Source organism: Alnus glutinosa, chromosome 11, assembly GCF_958979055.1.
Source record: "Alnus glutinosa chromosome 11, dhAlnGlut1.1, whole genome shotgun sequence".
Classification (NCBI taxonomy): Eukaryota; Viridiplantae; Streptophyta; class Magnoliopsida; order Fagales; family Betulaceae; genus Alnus; species Alnus glutinosa.
Window position 1 is genome coordinate 8,523,566 of NC_084896.1, and position 18,115 is coordinate 8,541,680.

Genomic DNA, 18,115 nt, shown 5'->3' on the forward strand with positions numbered 1-18,115 from the left:
ATTTGTGTAGTATTCTAAATTGAAACAATAGATAATTTAAGGTCAAAATTAAAATGTGATTCATAAATTGAAGGGCAGAAAAACATATTTTAACCTATAAATGATTAAATGAAAAATTACAGTTTAGCCCTCTAAACTACCAGCCGTTTTGCAACTAACTCCATAAACTGTCAACACTCCGACTCTAGCTCCCAAACTACCAAAGGTCCAAAACCTTTGAAAAATGCCCAATTTGACGAAATATCCACATATTACTACTGCCACGTGTCATTTTTCAATTTAAAAAAACTAAAAAACTAAAAAATAAATAAATAAAAAAGTAAACTAAAAAATACTTTTATTTTTATTTTTATTTTTATTTTTTTTAAGGAAAATGCTTGGGGAGGGGTGGCCGGCGTCACCTCTGGGGGTGGCTCGCAGCCAGCCTAGGGGTCAAGGGTGGCCACGCAGCCACCCCGAAATCCACATCTCTCTCTCGCTCTTTCTCTCTGTCCCACAAACGCACAACAATGGCTACGGTGAGTGTTCTAAGCATTGCTTCCCTTCTCATGCTTTTTGCGGTGGCTGACGCTAGAATCCCAGGGGCTTACACCGGTGGGCAGTGGGAGAGCGCCCATACTACTTTCTATGGTGGCAACGACGCTTCTGGAACTATGGGTATTCTCTCCATCCTGTGAACCTTTCTTCTTGCTAGCTTCATAGAACCATTTATGCATTCATTGTTTTCTTGTTCTCTGTTGCTCATGGATTAGTTATGTCTGCCCAGATGAAAATATACCAGAACTGCGGGGAACTAGAGGATAGTTGGGTAGGGGTTGAGCGAGGGCTTCTTCTCACAGCATTGAAGCCGGTGAGAAACCGGCCACTCCTGAAAGCCTTCCATGCCGTCTAAACCACCAACCTACGACGAACCCATGTTGTTCAGATCCACCGGAACACACTGGATCGACGGTCTCATCGTTCGGGCAGATTCCGAAAGTGAGCCTGCCGCTGCTGCCACTGATCCCCGGCCCTAGGGCCACTGGTAGGCCACTCCCCACTGGCCAAACACTAATTTTTTTTTTTAATTAAAAAAATTTAATTTGTTTTTTAGTTTTTTATTATTTTTAATTGATAAATGACATATGGCAGAGGTAATATGAGAATATTTTGTTATATTGGGTCTTTTTCAAAGATTTTGATAGTTTGGAGGGCTAGAGTCAAAATGTTGGCAATTTGTAAGACTATTGCAAAACGACATGTAGTTTAAGTGTTACACTGTAATTTTTCCATTATTAAAATACAAATTTTTATAACCGGTGAACTCCGAAGGTACTTTTATTTATTGGTGGAGTACTCAACGCCCTGGTCTCCGTAGCTAAACTCTCTCTCTCTCTCTCTGTAATGGAAGCCTCTAAACCGTTAACGAACCTTTACAGCGCAAAATTAAAGCAAGCGACGCTGCTATGGCTGGAGGGTTTCAGAGAGGCCTGTTGTCTTCACCGGGTCTTCATTCTCTGCCGCAGGTTCTTTCCCTCTCTATTACTCTCTCAAATTATTAACTTCCCTTGCACGCCTCTATTTCTCATCACCTTTGCTTTCCGTTTGGTTGACGAGAAAATATTTGAAAATAGAAGAAACTAAGGGGTTCTTCGATTTTGTAAGAAAACTAGGTTCCAAATTTATACTTTTAGCTACTGTCTCTGGATATTTTTTTTAAAAAAAAATTATTGTGGCAGGTCGAGAAAGCTTTTGATCAGAACGGGGCAATGTTTTCTACTGAATGGGTTTATTTTCTTAGGAAGGTAATCACTTTTTATTTCTCTATAAATTCTTTAATTGGATAACAGTTTTGATCTCAGTTTTATTTAAAAGCATTTGTAGTCTATTCGGTATTCCAATATTGTAGTTGATTAGAAATTTCGGTTGTGTTTAATATATTTGATCCATTAGGTAATGCTATGTGTATTTACTAAAAGTTGAGCAACTGGGTAATTTGCAGTATTTAAATATTCCATAACTGTGATCTCTGCACAAGGTCTGCCCTATCTTTTGCTGTCATACCACCCCATGAGGTAGATGGTAGTTGATTTGATCCCATCACTTACAAGGTTATTTGCTACCTTGCAGACTTTACTATTTAACTTTCTCCATGGTATAGCGGGTGTCCACTGCCCACAAGTTTGTTCTTCTTTCTTTGAAAAAAAGAAAAAAAAGAACTTGCTTGGGTGGGTTTGGCTGATGAGAATAACATTTAGTGGCCAAAATTTGGTACATGTAATCAGACCTGTGCAGCACCTAGTTGGTTAAGACTATGGATATGATATTTCAACAGTTTGAAGATTGTTTGACAGACATACAACAATATTTGGTCCATGTATTCATCAGAGAACATCTTTCTTGTACAATGATGGGTAAACACGAGACTGACCTTTAAGAAATCATAAAAATGTTGCTTAATGAAGCTGCTTTTAAAATTCTAAAGGGAGCAACAAAATACACACAGAAAGGGAAAACAAGAAGAGGAAGAAGAATGAGCAGCAGCGATTGTCAATTACAGGAAATGAAACCTTATATGCAGTGGTTATTTCATTCTATTGACTTAAATACCCTAGCATGTTATGAATTTCACTCTTCTCCGTAGGCAATTTGGCTAATTAAGTTTTGTTTTTTTCTTATAAGTAATCTAAGCAAAGATAGCTTTCAACACTTTTAGAAAAAGGGGAAGGGGGGGGGGGGGGGGGCGGCGGCGGGGCACAACCTCTAATAGATCTTTCTATTTAATACTATAAAAAATGGAAATGTATTTATCTAGTGCTTTCTAGCTTGCTTTTCATACATATTTTACAGTTATTTGGGCCTTTGTTTCTCAATTTGAACCTACTGTGTTAGTTGATGTATTAATGCTTCTGTTGGTCGTGAAGCAGTGTATTTTTATCATGCATGCCATGCTCTAATAATCTAAATATCTTCAATACCTCTGCAGTATGTTTGTCCTCAACACAGTTGTCATCCCAATGCTCCACTGGATATTACCTGACCAGAGCTCACAGTTTAGTTCTCAAATAGCAGGCTCATTTGGAGGCGTTTTAAAATTTTATTCCTTCGTACGTCTTGGACTCATACAACTCTTTTATGTAAGTATCAGTATCATGTTTATCATTTTGTACCCTCACTTATGTAGCTTTCTTAAAAATCATTTCAGGAATGTCTCATCGTTCAGCTTCATAGATGCCTTTTATATGTTCTTTTTATATCAGGAAACTGGATATTTGCATTGTTTTCAAAAGACCTTATGGGGTAAATAAGTTAGCATAGCTATAATTTTGTGCAAAAGAGAAGGATATGATGAAAACTCACATCAAATGCGTATGTTACCCATAAAAACTCATGTAAAGGATACCAAAAAGCACAAACACATATGGGCTGCCAGAGCCAGCTCAAATTTTAACAGCCCACTATTGTAAGCATGATCAAATGCTTTCCTGTAAAGATGCTCTCTCAGCTTTAGGTACAATGGAAAAACAGATCTCATGTCTATCTAGAGCCCCAAGCTGAGGTTCTAATTGTCTGCGAATGACAACTTTTTGTCTCGCAAGAGAAATCTAAATAGGTTTGATTCTCATTAAAATTTTACAAAGACATCCTGCTGAAACTAGATATTCCCCAAGATGAATCTCAGAAACTCAATATTTTCTCTGATGTTATAAAGCACCAAACTACATTTTGATTTTCATAGCTGTCACCATCAAACTATCCGGGTGTTTTGGTTAAAGGTTACTACAAAGTCCAATTGGCTTTAATTGTTATGCAGAAACTATTTTTACATTGTGACCCACAAACAAGTTTCTAACATATTAAGATGACTCCATCTAGACTGGATCATTAATACTAATAAAATAAACTATAATCTTAGCCTCCCATTGGTTTTGGTGCCAATACAACTTTTGCTGTCATGCTTTTTTCTACTCTTGTGAGATTTCTTCTCCTCTCTTTATAATACTCTGCCTTTTAATATATATAGTTTAAACTAAAGAACCTTACTCATCGCAAACTTATATGTAATCTTACATATGGTTACCATGCATTTCTTGTTGTTTCAAAATTCTGAGAATTTATTTGCATACTATGTTGAGGCTGAAGAATCAGGTTCCCTTTTCCTCATGGTCAACTATCCATGTTTTCTGATTATGTTGACAAGTGATGGCGGTTTTTAAGAAAGAAATATCTTATGCTATTCACCTGGAGAATTTCTTAGTGATAGTTAAAGAATTATAAAAAGATGCCATTCTCTGGAATTCTTGATTAAAAGTATATCAATTGACTTCCTGATCAAGGTGGTAACTTAAGATTACAAGGATGCTATACGTCCCCCACCCCTTTTCCTTATTTTGAGCAAAAATGCATAATGTTTTTGTTTTTCCTAACAAGGTGAGAATAGAATGGCATATTGGACATAACTTGTTGACATGGCTCAGATGATGAAACATGTTTATTCGTGGCTTTTGTTCTATATGAAAAAAAAAAAAAAAAAAATTTATTTCTCCATCAGTTCCTTTGTTAACTTTCGCTGATACAAATCATTTATCTGATCATAACTTGCAGGTCTTTTGGTTCTACCCACTCTATGTGTTCAGCTTAATTCTAAGCAATATATGGTACCGTTCTTCCTTTCCGATGGCTATGTTCTGTGGTTTATGTATATCTTTGATTGTTTCAGCTTGGTGCCTATAGCTATGAGTTGGACTAGGGTACTACATGTTGTCATCTTTGAATGACTATAATCATGCAGTGTCATTTTTTTTTTTTATAAGCAATCAAAATTTTAATAAAAAGTGAAAGAGCGCAACCCAAGTACTCGGGAAGTATCCAAGAGAGACACCTAAATAGAAAAAGAAAAAGGATTAAGAAAATCTTGAAAGCTAGTAAAATGAAGACAATCAAAGGTTGTTGTCCAGTGATAAATGGTTTTGAAGAAGGCCTTAAGCTCCACCACCGATCTCTCACAATCCTAAAAACTATAATTTTTTTTTCTCTCCTCATACACCACATTAAACAAGATGGGATCATCTTCCACATTGTTATACTTTGAGAAGAACAATATTGCCCTATCCAACAAGCGAAGAGATCCACTAACCCCGGAGGCATGACCCACTTTAACTCATAAAGGTTGAAAATAAAACTCCATAAAGGCATAAGCAGTCTCACAATGGAGTAGAAGGTGATCTACAGATTCCTCACTCTTCTTGCACATGCAACAACAATCTACCACTATGAGATGCCGTTTCTTTAAATTATCCAAAGTGGGGATCTTTCCTAAAGCGGCCGACCAAGCAAAGAACGTTACTTTCAAGGGAACCTTACTCTGCCAAATACTCTTTTTTTTTTTGATAAGTAATTTCAACTTCAATAAAAAAGCGCAGAGGGGCGCAACCCTAATACACGGGAAGTATACAAGAGTACTCCTAAACGGGAGGAACAGCTAATAAATTTAGAAAGTCTACAAAAGTAGAAACACCTAGGTGGCAAAGACGGGACGCTATCCAAAGATATAGCGTGTTAAGCACACGCTTCCTTAACACTACCATTACAGTCTCGACATCTTCAAAAAGCCTTGCATTCCGCTCCCGCCAAATGTTCCACAAAACACAATGAGGAACTAACCGCCAAACTTTTTTAGCTAGGCCATGCCCAAAAAACGCACCCCATGTAGTCAACAATTCCAGCACCGTTTGTGGCATGACCCACTCAACTCCAAATAAAGAAAACATAAAGCTCCAAAGCTCACGGGCGGTGTCGCAATGAAGTAACAGATGGTCAATAGACTCCCCTTTCTTTTTACACATACAACACCACTCAATAACCACAATATTCCTCTTTCGCAGATTGTCATGGGTCAATATTTTTTCTAAAGCTGCAGACCATACAAAGAACGCCACCTTTGTCGGAGCCTTAGCACACCATATATTCTTCCACGGGAATGATGGGCCTTCTTTCCTACTAAGCACTTCATTTACTTCAAAATAGCCCCTTGTAGAGAGGTTCCAAACTAACTTGTCACCCCCTCCTTGTCGAATCGAAGTGGTGTACAACCACTCGAAGAAGGAAAGCACCATCTCCATCTCCCAGTCCTAGAGTTGCCGCGTAAAGAGAACATTCCAATGGATATTTCCATTATGAACAACCAAATTATCCACCACCATTGCAGCTTTGTTCCTCACAATACTATACAGAACTGGAGAACAGTGCTTCAAAGATCTCTCCCCACACCACCAATCATGCCAGAAACTGATATGTGACCCATCCCCTACCACAAACCAAACATAATTGCAAAACTTCTCCCATCCTTTCCTGATATATTTCCAAACCCCCACTCCATAGGAATCCAACACCTCAATAGAACACCACCCACCCTTTAGGCGCCCAAATTTGGCGTCAATCACCAAACGCCATAAAGCCTCTCTCTCCCTACCATATCTCCACAACCATTTACCCAGAAGAGCTTGATTAAACTGGGTGAGGTTGTGAACTCCCAACCCACCTGAATGCAACGGAGTACAAATCCTGTTCCATTTCACTAAATGAAATTTGGCCTCATCCCCTATGCCCCACCCCATAAGAAATCCCTCTGGATTTTTTCAAGACGATTAGCCACCCTCAAAGGAATAGGGAACAACAACAGGAGATACGTGGGGAGATTGGCTCTGCCAAATACTCTTTCTAGGGAAAGAGTCATTGTCATGGGGAGCAAGGATATTATAAAACGATCTGACATCAAACAACCCTATCTTGGAAGGAGCCCAACATAACTTGTCTTCACCGCCCCATCTTAGCTTGATGGAATACAACATATTAAAAAAGTAGTGAAAAAATCTACCTCTCAGACATGTGCTGCTCTGATAAAATCAATATTCTTTTGAGGAGAGTCACTAGTAAGCTGTAAATGATTTGCCATGAAAGCATCTTTGAAACGAGCCAAACTAAATAACTTAAGAGTTCAACTCACTTCTAAGCACATTACTTGTTACATCACATAGAGGAGAGGCTGAAGTTTTTGCTACAAACTTTGGGATGTCATACATTCTGTGTATTAGGGTTGCGCCTCTCTGCGCTTATTAATGATATGCATTATTTATATTTTCAAAAAAAAAAAAAAAATACTAATTAGATGGAAATTTGTGATAATTTATGCTTTTAATTGTTTTCTTGGAATGTAATATCGGCCAGTGTCATTACTTGGGTGAGACTTGTAAACAATTTTTTTTGAAGACGAGACTTGTAAACAATTATGATGATGGTATACTCTTTTTTTTTTCTTTTTTTTTTTTTAATAAAAAAAATAATATGAGCAAGCAATCCTTTTTTTTTTTTTTGAAAAATACAAAATCAATCGTTGTGATTTTACTTAGTTGCAAATAGTTTCTTAGGGTTTAAAAAGTGATGGAAAAATCCCTAGAGTAAGCGAAAAACATAAATAAGCTGGACGCATTTTCCTTTAGCAAATTGGACGGAATCTGTTAATTTGTCATATCAGCACTAATAATATTGTGACACGTGTCCTTTGGAACAATATATATATAAAAAGAAAAAGCAAAAGCAAAAAATAGAAAGAAAAAAAAGTGGTGGTTTGGTCACCCCCTTTGGCCAAAACTGAGGCAACTTTTTTGTCCACAATTGGTCTCGTTGAACGGCTGAGCATGGAACCCCAAACCCTAGAGGCTACCACTCCCAATATCACCATATTCCCACCATAAAACCCACCAAACTCCAGAAAATGCCTTCACTCAAACGCCAAAGCTCTGAATTTTCCTAAGCAACAACACACACTCTCTCTCTCTCTCTAAACCCTATCTTACCCTATCTTCTCAAAAAATCTCCAATTTTTAACATTAAGAGAAAACCCATTTCCTTGAACTTGAAGTCTTGGGCACCTTCGGTGGGGCCGAAATGTCGTCTTTGAGCAGAGAATTGGTGATTCTGATTCTCCAATTTCTCGAGGAAGCGAAGTTCAAGGAGAATGTGGTTTTTTTTCTTCTTCTTTTTTTTTTTTTCTCTATTTTTTGCCTTTTGTTTTTATATTTTATAGTTTTTGTTTTGGTTTTTTTTTTTTTTTTTTTTTTTTTTATTTTTTTTTATTTTTTTATTATAAAAGAGACTTACCACAATATTATTAGCGGTAACATTAATGGATTCCGTCCAATTTGCTTACGGAAAACGCGTCTAGGAACGTATTTGTGTTTTTTGCTTACTCTAGGGAGTTTTCGGTCACTTTTTAAACCCCAGGGAGCTATTTGTAACTTAGTGAAACTACATAGACTGATTTTGCATTTTTCCTTTTTTTTTTTTGGGTACAAATTCAATGTTTCCCATACATTACCTCTGAAGCTTAATTATTTGTTTACCTGATCTGTAGCTTTAAAAGAATGTCTTCATTCAGGTACACTGACATTGCCAAGTTTGGTTTTGCTGCAATGGGGAGATCTGGGCCTTCTGGAGTGGAACCCTCAAGCCCAAGTGCAAAAAGTACAGCTCATACGGAAAGACTTGCTGGCCTGGGAGGGTAAAGTTACTATTGGTCACTGATGGTGTTTAAAAATGGATTCTTTACTGCTGATTGCAGGCACTTATTCACAATTAAAACGTTCCACAATAAATTTTTAGGGTTCATTTATTCTTGTTCACACAGGGTCATGGTTGGAATAGGAGAGCAGGTGTATTCAGTTCTTCTTTTGAGCTTCTTCTTCTTAGAGGTGAAATATATCTTTGTATTATTTTTGCTGTGTGTGTTTGTCTGTGTATATATGTATATTATATTTTGATGAGGCTGTTACTGCATTTTTTGTTTGCAATTCTTTGTGTTTTCTTATCTTCTTCCCGCCCTAGGAGTAGGAGTAGCACAAACTTAACATCACTTTGTTATCTCTTTACTTAATGGATGACAGACATGATACTTTTTGAGAATTGTGCGCAGGTTTTTGCTACAGGATTTGTACCTTATGTAGGGAAAGTGCTCAATTTCCTACTACTATCCTGGATGTATGCCTACTACTGTTTCGAGTATGTTGTGCATCTAATCTGCTGTTCTATATGTTATACTCACAATTGGCCAGATAATACTAACTAAGCTTTTGAACTTATTAGATACAAATGGAACTTTTCTGAAGTGGCTCTGGACAAAAGGCTGGACTTCTTTGAATCTAACTGGCCATATTTTGCTGGTTTTGGTAATATACTTTTCAGTGGAGTCAATTGCTTAATTGGATTTGCTTAAGTGTATCTGTTGGTTTTTTCTCATGGCAAAATATGCTGTTCAGATACACCTGGCTTCCCTTTAGTTGTTTGCTCTATAGTTTCTCATATGAGAGAATCCATGATTACTGATCTTAAGTAGCAATGCTGGAGAGTACTTAGTCATGTGGCTTCATGGTTAGGAATTGAAGCTGACTTGATAAATTGTGGCACCAGTTTCCACAATGCTGAGAGGAAGGTTTAGTATTTGACATAACTAGTTTAGTCAAGTTTTTATAATGATGGTGTGCTTTAATCAAAACCATTCTATACTGTCTAATGAAATAAATATCAAGCTGTGGGTGTGAGGTAGCCCAAGACTTTATTGTTTTCAACAGGGAATTGTGTCTAGAATTGCTGCGTACCCTGACTTAATTTGAACATTTATTAACTTTCTGATGTTTCAAGCTTAAAAAAAAAAAAGAAAAAAAAAGAAAGCGAAAAGAAAGAAAGAATAAACATGTAGATCTGTAAGGACGAGTGCCTCTTTTAGTCATTGTTGGAGGATCTTATCTTCAGCACCCAATGACTGAAAATCTAAGGATTTTGGTACTGGTTTAGGGGAAACTAACAGATCTGCTTAGGTCTGTACGGATTAGGTTCATAGTCGTGTTTGGGGCTGGGATATTAGTATTTAGGGCTGGAATAATCTGTGTAAAGGGGATGGAGCACAGCAAACAGCAAGTTAATAGAAAAGAAGAGAGAGGGAGGGAGGGAGGGAGATCAACCTAGCATCATACTATGGTTCTTGAGCATCACACCCAAGATAAAGCTGATCACTGATGAAATAAACACGTGTTTTTTACTTCATTAATTGCCTACTAATACATGGCTTTAATACGCCTCTACCTACCCAACTTCTCGTTGGCTTTTGAAAACATTAATACAAGCCTTATTTAGGTGTTTATGGACAAGGATCCTCTCCATTTCAAGTGAAACGAAGAGGGTTCATTTTATAATTAAGATTTTATTTTGTTATATCTAACAATGCTCATGATGCCACATCATTTAAAATTTTTAAATAACGTAACAACGCGTTCACCATGTGGCAACATATACAGCATTAGGTTTATAAAATGGAGAGGATCTTATTCCGGTGTCTACCTATTCAATTTTGCATTCACTTCTGAAAACATTAATGAAGCCTTACATAGGCATCGCACATAATCAAGCTCTAGTAAACAGCTGGTGTGAACAATATGAAAAGACCACAATGCCCTCATCTTGAAAATGTTAGAATATTAATTAAATGATCACCAAGTTTCTCCTACCAATGGCAGCTTTGATCCTCATGGTTTTAGGCCCATTATTGCCAGCAATGGCATGAAATGAGATGAGTGGTTCTTCTTCCTCAGCACATTTGTTTCCTTTGGTTGCTTTTGCAAAGTCCAGCAGTTCATCTTTAGTGGTGTAGGCTTCAATGAAGAAGGCTTGTGGTTTTTGGCACCGGTGCCTGGGCGTGAATTTCTCTTGGCACCCAAAACACAATCCCTTCTCTTTACGTTTTTGCATTTCTTTCCAAGACAACTTCTTGGCAGCCCCAGAAGAATATGTTCTTGTGGTAGGGACAACGGACGTCGTTGCTGCCTGCCCATTGGTTGATGTCACTTGCCCAGTAGATTTCTGCATGAAGCTGGTGTACTGCGGTCTTGGCTCGTCACTTCGTGGATTTTTCCGTGATTTGGAGATGTTTTCATCCCTCATGCGTGCCAATTCAATGGCGTCACGGAGGGTCTTGGGCTTGAACACACGCACGGCAGAAACAATGTCTGGTTTCAGCCCTCCGAGGAATGCTTCTACTAATGCTTTTTGACGCCATCCTTCCACTCGATTTGCTAGACTTTCAAATTCTTGTTGGTATTCACGTAATGTTTTGGCTTGTTGTATCTTGGTGAGGGCTTTGCCATAGTCCTCAACTTCGAGAGGACCAAATCGAATCAACAACTCTCGTTCGAAGGCTTCCCATGTGATGGGTACTGGTTCTTCCTTACACAAATTTTGAACCCATTGCCACCATTGATTGGCTTCACTTTCGAGATGAAAGGTTGTCAAGGACACCTTTTGCTCCTCCGGTGTTTGTTTATAGTCGAAGTATTGGACTACCCGGTTTAGCCATACATTGGGATCGTTTCCCAAGTAACGGGAAAATTCCAACTTAGTGAAATTACTTGATCCCTTAGAACCATTTGAATGCCCGGAAGAATGATTTCCATGCCCTTGAAATGATCCTTTTTCTTTGGCTGCAGATGATTCACCCTGGTCAAATCCCTTGGAGAATAATTCCTTATAGTCCGTTTGGGTGTTCGATTTTGAAAACAGAATTCAATTCTTATTTGGTGCGCAAATTTCGAAGTTTGACTTTTTTAAAAAAGTTGAATAAAATATGATTTGTTTTTGAAAAAAGCAAAATCAGAATCATATTTGTTTTTGAAAATTCTTTTGCTAAATGCACCATTAAGCTCCTTAAAGTTGGATTGCGACGCCGCAAAGTTGGACTGTGAATCCGCACTCATCTTCTGCATACCTTCTTCTAGCTCCTGCATTTCTGATTCCAATTTCTCGATACTTTCCTTGTTGGTAGCCATGCTCTGATACCAAGTTGATAGGAGCTCACGGTAATTTGAATAGAAATGAAAGATATTTGATAGATAATGAATCCAATTAAGGATTGCATACAAACCACAATGACAAATGTCAATACAATAATCAATACCATATCTGATTTCTGGACCTTTGTCTTATACTAGAGTTACGAACAACTGACCACTACATGATGCTGAATGTAAACTACCCACTAAGATATTGCATGTAAACTACCCATTACTCTAGGATGTTGAATGTAAACTACCCACTAAGATACTGCATGTAACTACCCACTAAGATACTGCTTAACAACTACCCATTACTCTAGGATGCTGCTCCACGTGCTTGCAGAGTGGCCACCCTGCAATGCTACTCCACACGATCTCACGGGTGGTCCATGACAGGTACATTTGTTCCTTCCAAGGCTAAGTAATGTGGATTAGGGTGAGGTGGACGAGGGGTCCTACGTGGTCTGCCATCATATACAGTGGCCCTCCACCAACATCACCAGATCTCAACCTGGTTTGATGCCCATCCTTTGTTTCGCATCGCATTTGATTCTGGTCCATCTGAGCTCACGTCCAGCTTTAGCTGTTGCTACACAAGAATCTCATCTACTTCATCGATGCATCTAAAGGCCGAGCTCGTGTTCATTAATTGGTACTTGCCGCACTAGATCTACTTCAGCAAAAAAAGAAAGCTCAAAAAAACTATCTTAAAAAAAAAGTCCGTTGTTTTTCTTTTTCAAACTCAAGCTTCTATCTTGAGTTTGAGGGAGATACTAGAATATATGATATCCATATTAGGTTGATAGATTTTTCCTTATTAGAATATTTACCATTTATGTTTTATACCTTTATTGTATTCCCTTCGCCAGGAGTGGGCAAAATCCACCCCTCCCTGCCCTGCGAAGTCCAGATTTCAGTATTAAAATCGCGGTTCCAGCTAAGATATTGGACTATCTGTGCGGGACGGGGTGGGTTACAGATATGAAGTTTTTAAAATCCCAAGTACCCGCCCTACCCCTCATTTTTACCCTAAAAATTGATTTTCAAAAAAACCCTAACCTAATCCTCCTATGTCACTCACTCTTAACACCATCATCTTGCTCATTCTCTTCTTTCACTTTGCTCTCGTCTTCTTCTTCCTTGTCCTCTTCATTTTTCGACATTCTCTGCCCATCATGACCACTCCTAAGGTCGCTGCTCAAGACTCCGCCTAGCTTTCAACCAAAATGGTACGTGCTTTACCATTCATTTATGATAATTTGTTTTGGTTGTCTCTCTAGGATTTCCAGTCATTTGTGCTAATTGGCTGTTTCTCCTGGGTTATCCGTGGTGTGTAATGTGGGAGTTCACTAGGTTTTGCAATCATATGGGGGTGATGGGTTGCTGTGTATTTTTTGATAATTCATGACAAGGGGTTTTGATTCAGTCATTTATGATAGTGGGTCTGTCTTGATCTATCTGTTACGGCCTGATTATGAGTTTTATTTGTGCAAATTAGAGTTTTCAATATGGGTTTTGTGTTTTGAATTACAGGTGAGGGTTGTGATAAAGGGGCAGGTACAGGGGGTTACAAAAATGCCATGCACATAATACCCGACCCGACCCGACCCGACCCACTCTGCCAAACCCTAAATACCCGCCATGTTCAACCCTCCCCCTCAAAACCCGATACCCGGCGGATACTGTTCACTGTAGCCGGGACTCGAGTAGGGTTTTTTTAAAACCCGCAGTATGCGGGTCTGTTTGCCGAAATGGCCAATACCCGACCCAACCCGTGTCCACCCCTACCTTTCACCTACCCCATTTTTCTTATAATTAGGGTAATATCGTATTGTAAATTATTCAAGACAATAAGAGCAGAATGTAACCATAAGTGGCAATTCTCAGTGGAGGACGTAGGCCTATAAGGCCGAACCGCCCCAAAATCTTCTCTCTTTTCTCTCTTGCTTCTACTTTTCTCTCATTTTTCATTTCATCATAAATTTCTACATGGTATCAGAATAAAGGTCATGAGTTTGAATTTTGTCTTTGTCATTCAACTCCCATTTCAATTAAATATTTTACATGTTAGGCTTCACTTATTAATGAGAGAGTTTGAACCCATATGTGAGAGGTAGTGTTAGAATATTAATTAAATCATTAAATCATTAATTTCCTATCAACTTAAGTTTTTGGGATAACTGGATGATTTGACATAAAACTATTCAAAAATGAGAATTTGACAGCAGCATTTCAATTCTTCTAGCAAGTTACAGTTGAACATCTTGCCAAATACTATGTTTTTTTTTGGATCAGCCTTTCTTCTTCTCTTGGGGTATTTTCCTCTCCTCCATGGCATCTTATTGGCATCAGTTGCATGTTACTCTTGATCTGTTGGTGAAGTCCACACTCCATGCTGCGGATTCTGAGTTTGTGAATTTAACCATCGATATTAAATTCGATATGTGGTTTTAAATTATTTTCAAAACTTTTGCCTATGGGTTCTGAGGACCAATGAGGACATTAGATTGGTTGTTGTGACGTTTTAGGAGAAGTTATATTTTGAATCTGAACTGTTGACGCCTCTTTTGAATAATTTTATTTCTCCTTCATAAGTTGGAGGAACAGGGGTTGAAGAAGAGGGTTTTTCTAGTTCTGTTAAAGGAGTTGAATTTTGGGGAAAGAATAAAAATGTTAAGAGTTTTAAAATATGTTTTGTGGATGCGAAACAAATTAGATTTATGCATACAAGCTATGGTCTTTGTGATGTCTCAAATTTCATCATTTGCAGCCTAATATTACTGTAGGAATAGACATTAGAGGTTACGCATACTCTCTATTTGCTTTCCTCTCATATATTCATGATTTGGGTGGCCTGTGCAACAGCTTATTTTCTTTAATGGTTTTCCAGGAAGCCCTTGTGTTCTGGCCATATTCTTTTTCTCACCTCTTGTGAGCTATGGGGTTATGGCTATACTCTTTCCACTGGTACATTTAACGTTTCTCTTTTTGGTTGATTATTGTTGGATTTGGATTAGTTTCCTCTTTGCTCAAGTTCAATTTTGCTTTTATATTTTCTTCATTGATGTGAGTGACCGTTGACATTGTGTCTTTCAGTTTGTCCTAACTGCAACAAGCTCAGGGGCTGAACAGGATATTTCTTTCCAAAGAAGAAAATGGAAAGGTGTTGGATTGGGAAGGCTTCCAATATTTTATGCAGCGGACACTTTGTCGTAAGCTATCCAATTTGCTCATTGTCTCTTTGCTCAAAGGAAGTTACATGTTGAATTGCTATAAACAAGACTTTGCAAATATAATAGAAAATACAATGGACCATTTCAGATATTATTTGGGCACCTTAACATCACTACCCATTTTGTGGATCATTAGCAACTTTTTTATGTTTTGGAAATGTAAACTAACAATTTATATACCTATGATTTAAACAGGGGAACTAGATTAGACAATTATTTTGTTAGGTTCTTAGGAAATTTGGTGGATGATTTTTCTGAAAGCTGCCAAAGATCCTACATCAAGGAAGCAAAAGATAATTTGCTTTCTGAAAGAGGTGCATGAGTACACTACAAATTCTATACTAAATGTTCACCCTCTTGTGTGCTGTAGATGGAAGAAACCACTTCTATTTTGATAAGTCTGTCTTGTCAATGGGCTTGCCCTCTGGTAAACTATTTGACAATTTGTTCTAACATCCTTTGGGCTTTAAAGGCTTTCTGAAGTATACCCATTTCAATTTGTGCTGCCATACTTGGAATAGAGTGGACTTCTTTAACTGTTCTTCACACAACTCATTCGTTAGTATGACACTGGTATCAAGAAATAATCCAGCAGCACAACATTCCAAGGAAGAATGCATAAATTATTTTGGGTTTCTCTGTGTTCTCTTCTGCCCTGATGCCAAATTTTAAAGCTCTCTAACACACCTAGAAATTGGCTGAAGCCTTGCATATGCCTTCCTTTAAATCACCTACCTCAGCCACCATGTCAACTCTAAGATAACGCCCTTAGATTTGATAAGTGATCATCTAGTGGATTGGCCCGATTTAAGCAAGTTTGAGGGGCTTAGCCGCTTAGTCCATCTTATGGAGACTCTCTCTCTCTCTCACACACCCATGCGCAAGCACACAAAAATATAAATATGCACTTATAACAGTGCAGCTCGATTCTTTTTCTGTAGCTATTATCATATTATTCAAACTTCTGTACTTGCTAAGATTGGTGAAGATTCCTGGAAGCTTACGACAAAGTCATTTTAGATATAGGCATATGCAATTTAAGAACTTATATAGAATTATATGGTAATACATGATTTTCGAGTTGCAGAAGACGCTAGGCTTGGACTTTTGAGGATGTGTTCAAAGAACATATATCTGCAAATCACTTTTAATTAAATTCATGCTAGCATCTTGTTAGTACTGCAAAGAGATTGGTTCTTCTTGGTGTCATATTCTATAATCCTTCAAGAAGGAAAACTGGTACTGTTTGAACTTTTATAGTATGAGACTAATGCTCTGCATGTCTTGATTGGACCATCTTCCGCAGGCTGCGGGTGTTATCTCTCTTGCCCTTAGAACGTCATGACCAAATGCAAGACAATAAGGCACATTAAGAAGTTATGACAACAGTAAGTTTTCAGTTGATAGAATGCATGCCTATGCCTTGCAGTTTTCGTTGAAATGCTATACTAATTCATTTGTTAATTTCATTTTGTCATGTGACAACATAAAGGTGTGGTCCAAGCTGATTATCGAAGAAATTCTGCACAATGTGTATGTACATTAAGCACGATAGTTGGAGATAAAGCATAAGAACCGGCTAGAGTTTTAGTTCTGTATCTAGTGTACATAAGGGTTCATATGTACAGTAATTTGTTCATTACAAACTATTGGTGGTCAGATTTTGTGAGCTTGTCAGATAGCGAGAAATTTTTTAGGAAAAATTCTATTTAGTAGACTGTTATACGACTGTCATACAACTAGAATAACGTGACAATGTAAATCAGCCATTGATTTTTCTTTTTTACAAAGCCTTGTTGATCCGATGATGATTTTCACTACCACGTAATTTCAATTGTATGTCAGTCGTATAGCAATCTACAAAATAACATTAGTTATTTCTAAGAGATGAACTGTAATTGTGCTGGCTATAAAGTTTGTTATGCTTATTGCTTAAATAATTTAATAGAGGAATAGGAGGATGAAGTCACGGGTTCATTTCTAAATGCAATGAGTTGTGTTTGGCTGGCAAAAAAAAAAGTATTTACAACTAGTGGAAGCAAATGGATTTAACATATTATAGTTGTGTGAACTGTTTGCATAGTTTTGTTGGTATAACAGATCCCTTTATTTAGTATGTTTATTGTGTAAATTTTTGGTTTGATCAGAATTTCTTAAATAGAATTACAGGTTGAAAATTAGGCAAAAGGCTTAACTAATATTCTTATCACTATCTACATTTCTGGTTGGTTAGGACTATGTGGTTGTATAAATAGATAAATATTCGACCTAATCCGAACACTGTTTTCTTTTGTCTCAACTTTTACGAGGATCAGATAACCAGGGTGACCTAATTTCACATCACTTTAGTCTTTTACCTTGATCTCAGAAAGAATACTCTGATCTAAAGATATAATAAGGGGCTAACATTATGAGATGGATCCTAGAGGTGGAAGGTATTACTGTCTTCCCGTTTGTTTTGGTGTCAGAAAATGTTCTCAACTGTAAACATTTTTGCAGAAAAGTGACTTTTTTTTATTTTTTATTTTTAAATTGAAAATAGTGTGAAAAACATTTTTTTTCGTGTTTGGCTTGTAATGTAAAATCACAAAATATTTTTTGCATTTTTGTATAATATGAGGAGTTGAATGGAAGATAAAGACAGGATATAAAGTAAAGATGAGTTACAGAGGAAGAGAGTGAGGATAGAAGGCTTTCGGGAGTGAGATTGAGATTTAGCGTAGTTGTTTATTAATATTGCTTACAATTTAGGTATGCAATTATGAGAGTCCTTGTGGGTTCCACTTGTCCAAGTAGGTGTTTGTGCAGGTATGTCCTACAAGGGGCCCTCTCACAATTGTTTGCCCGAAGATGTTGGAGAGCGGCGGAAAATAGTTTAGGCAAATGAGAAGAGCAAACTATTTTACTCTTTGTGAATGTCATTTTTTTTTTATCAATTGAAAGAGTAATGTTATATATTACTCCATTATTTTTTATCATCTCTTCAAAGCTGATGTAGCGTGATGTCCTGTACAATCTGGTGCA

At 37.5% G+C, this 18,115-nt stretch overlaps 1 protein-coding gene across 2 annotated transcripts; it reads left to right on the top strand.

The window, feature by feature from the left end:
- The first annotated feature begins 1,323 nt into the window (after positions 1 to 1,323).
- LOC133882124 (protein EI24 homolog) lies at positions 1,324 to 16,911 on the top strand. 2 transcript variants are annotated; one of them, XM_062321230.1, is made up of 12 exons: positions 1,324 to 1,505; positions 1,719 to 1,784; positions 2,966 to 3,116; positions 4,585 to 4,637; positions 8,417 to 8,539; positions 8,666 to 8,729; positions 8,951 to 9,036; positions 9,121 to 9,203; positions 14,749 to 14,825; positions 14,955 to 15,070; positions 16,398 to 16,479; positions 16,584 to 16,911. In XM_062321230.1, the coding sequence occupies exons 1-11, from the start codon at positions 1,384 to 1,386 to the stop codon at positions 16,462 to 16,464; spliced, it is 1,008 nt and encodes a 335-aa protein (XP_062177214.1). In that variant the 5' UTR covers positions 1,324 to 1,383; the 3' UTR covers positions 16,465 to 16,479; positions 16,584 to 16,911. The 2 variants fall into 2 exon arrangements, with proteins under 2 accessions (XP_062177214.1, XP_062177215.1); XM_062321231.1 differs by having other exon boundaries at positions 8,951 to 9,015.
- The last annotated feature ends 1,204 nt before the right edge of the window (positions 16,912 to 18,115 follow it).

What these genes read in the sequence shown, in the direction of transcription:
- LOC133882124 (XM_062321230.1), top strand. Translation starts at nt 1,384, where the DNA reads ATGGAAGCCTCTAAACCGTTAACGAACCTTTACAGCGCAAAATTAAAG. An exon ending in TTAATTCTAAGCAATATATG is followed by an intron (nt 4,638 to 8,416) that starts GTACCGTTCTTC and finishes GTCTTCATTCAG; the next exon opens with GTACACTGACATTGCCAAGT. An exon ending in GCCATATTTTGCTGGTTTTG is followed by an intron (nt 9,204 to 14,748) that starts GTAATATACTTT and finishes ATGGTTTTCCAG; the next exon opens with GAAGCCCTTGTGTTCTGGCC.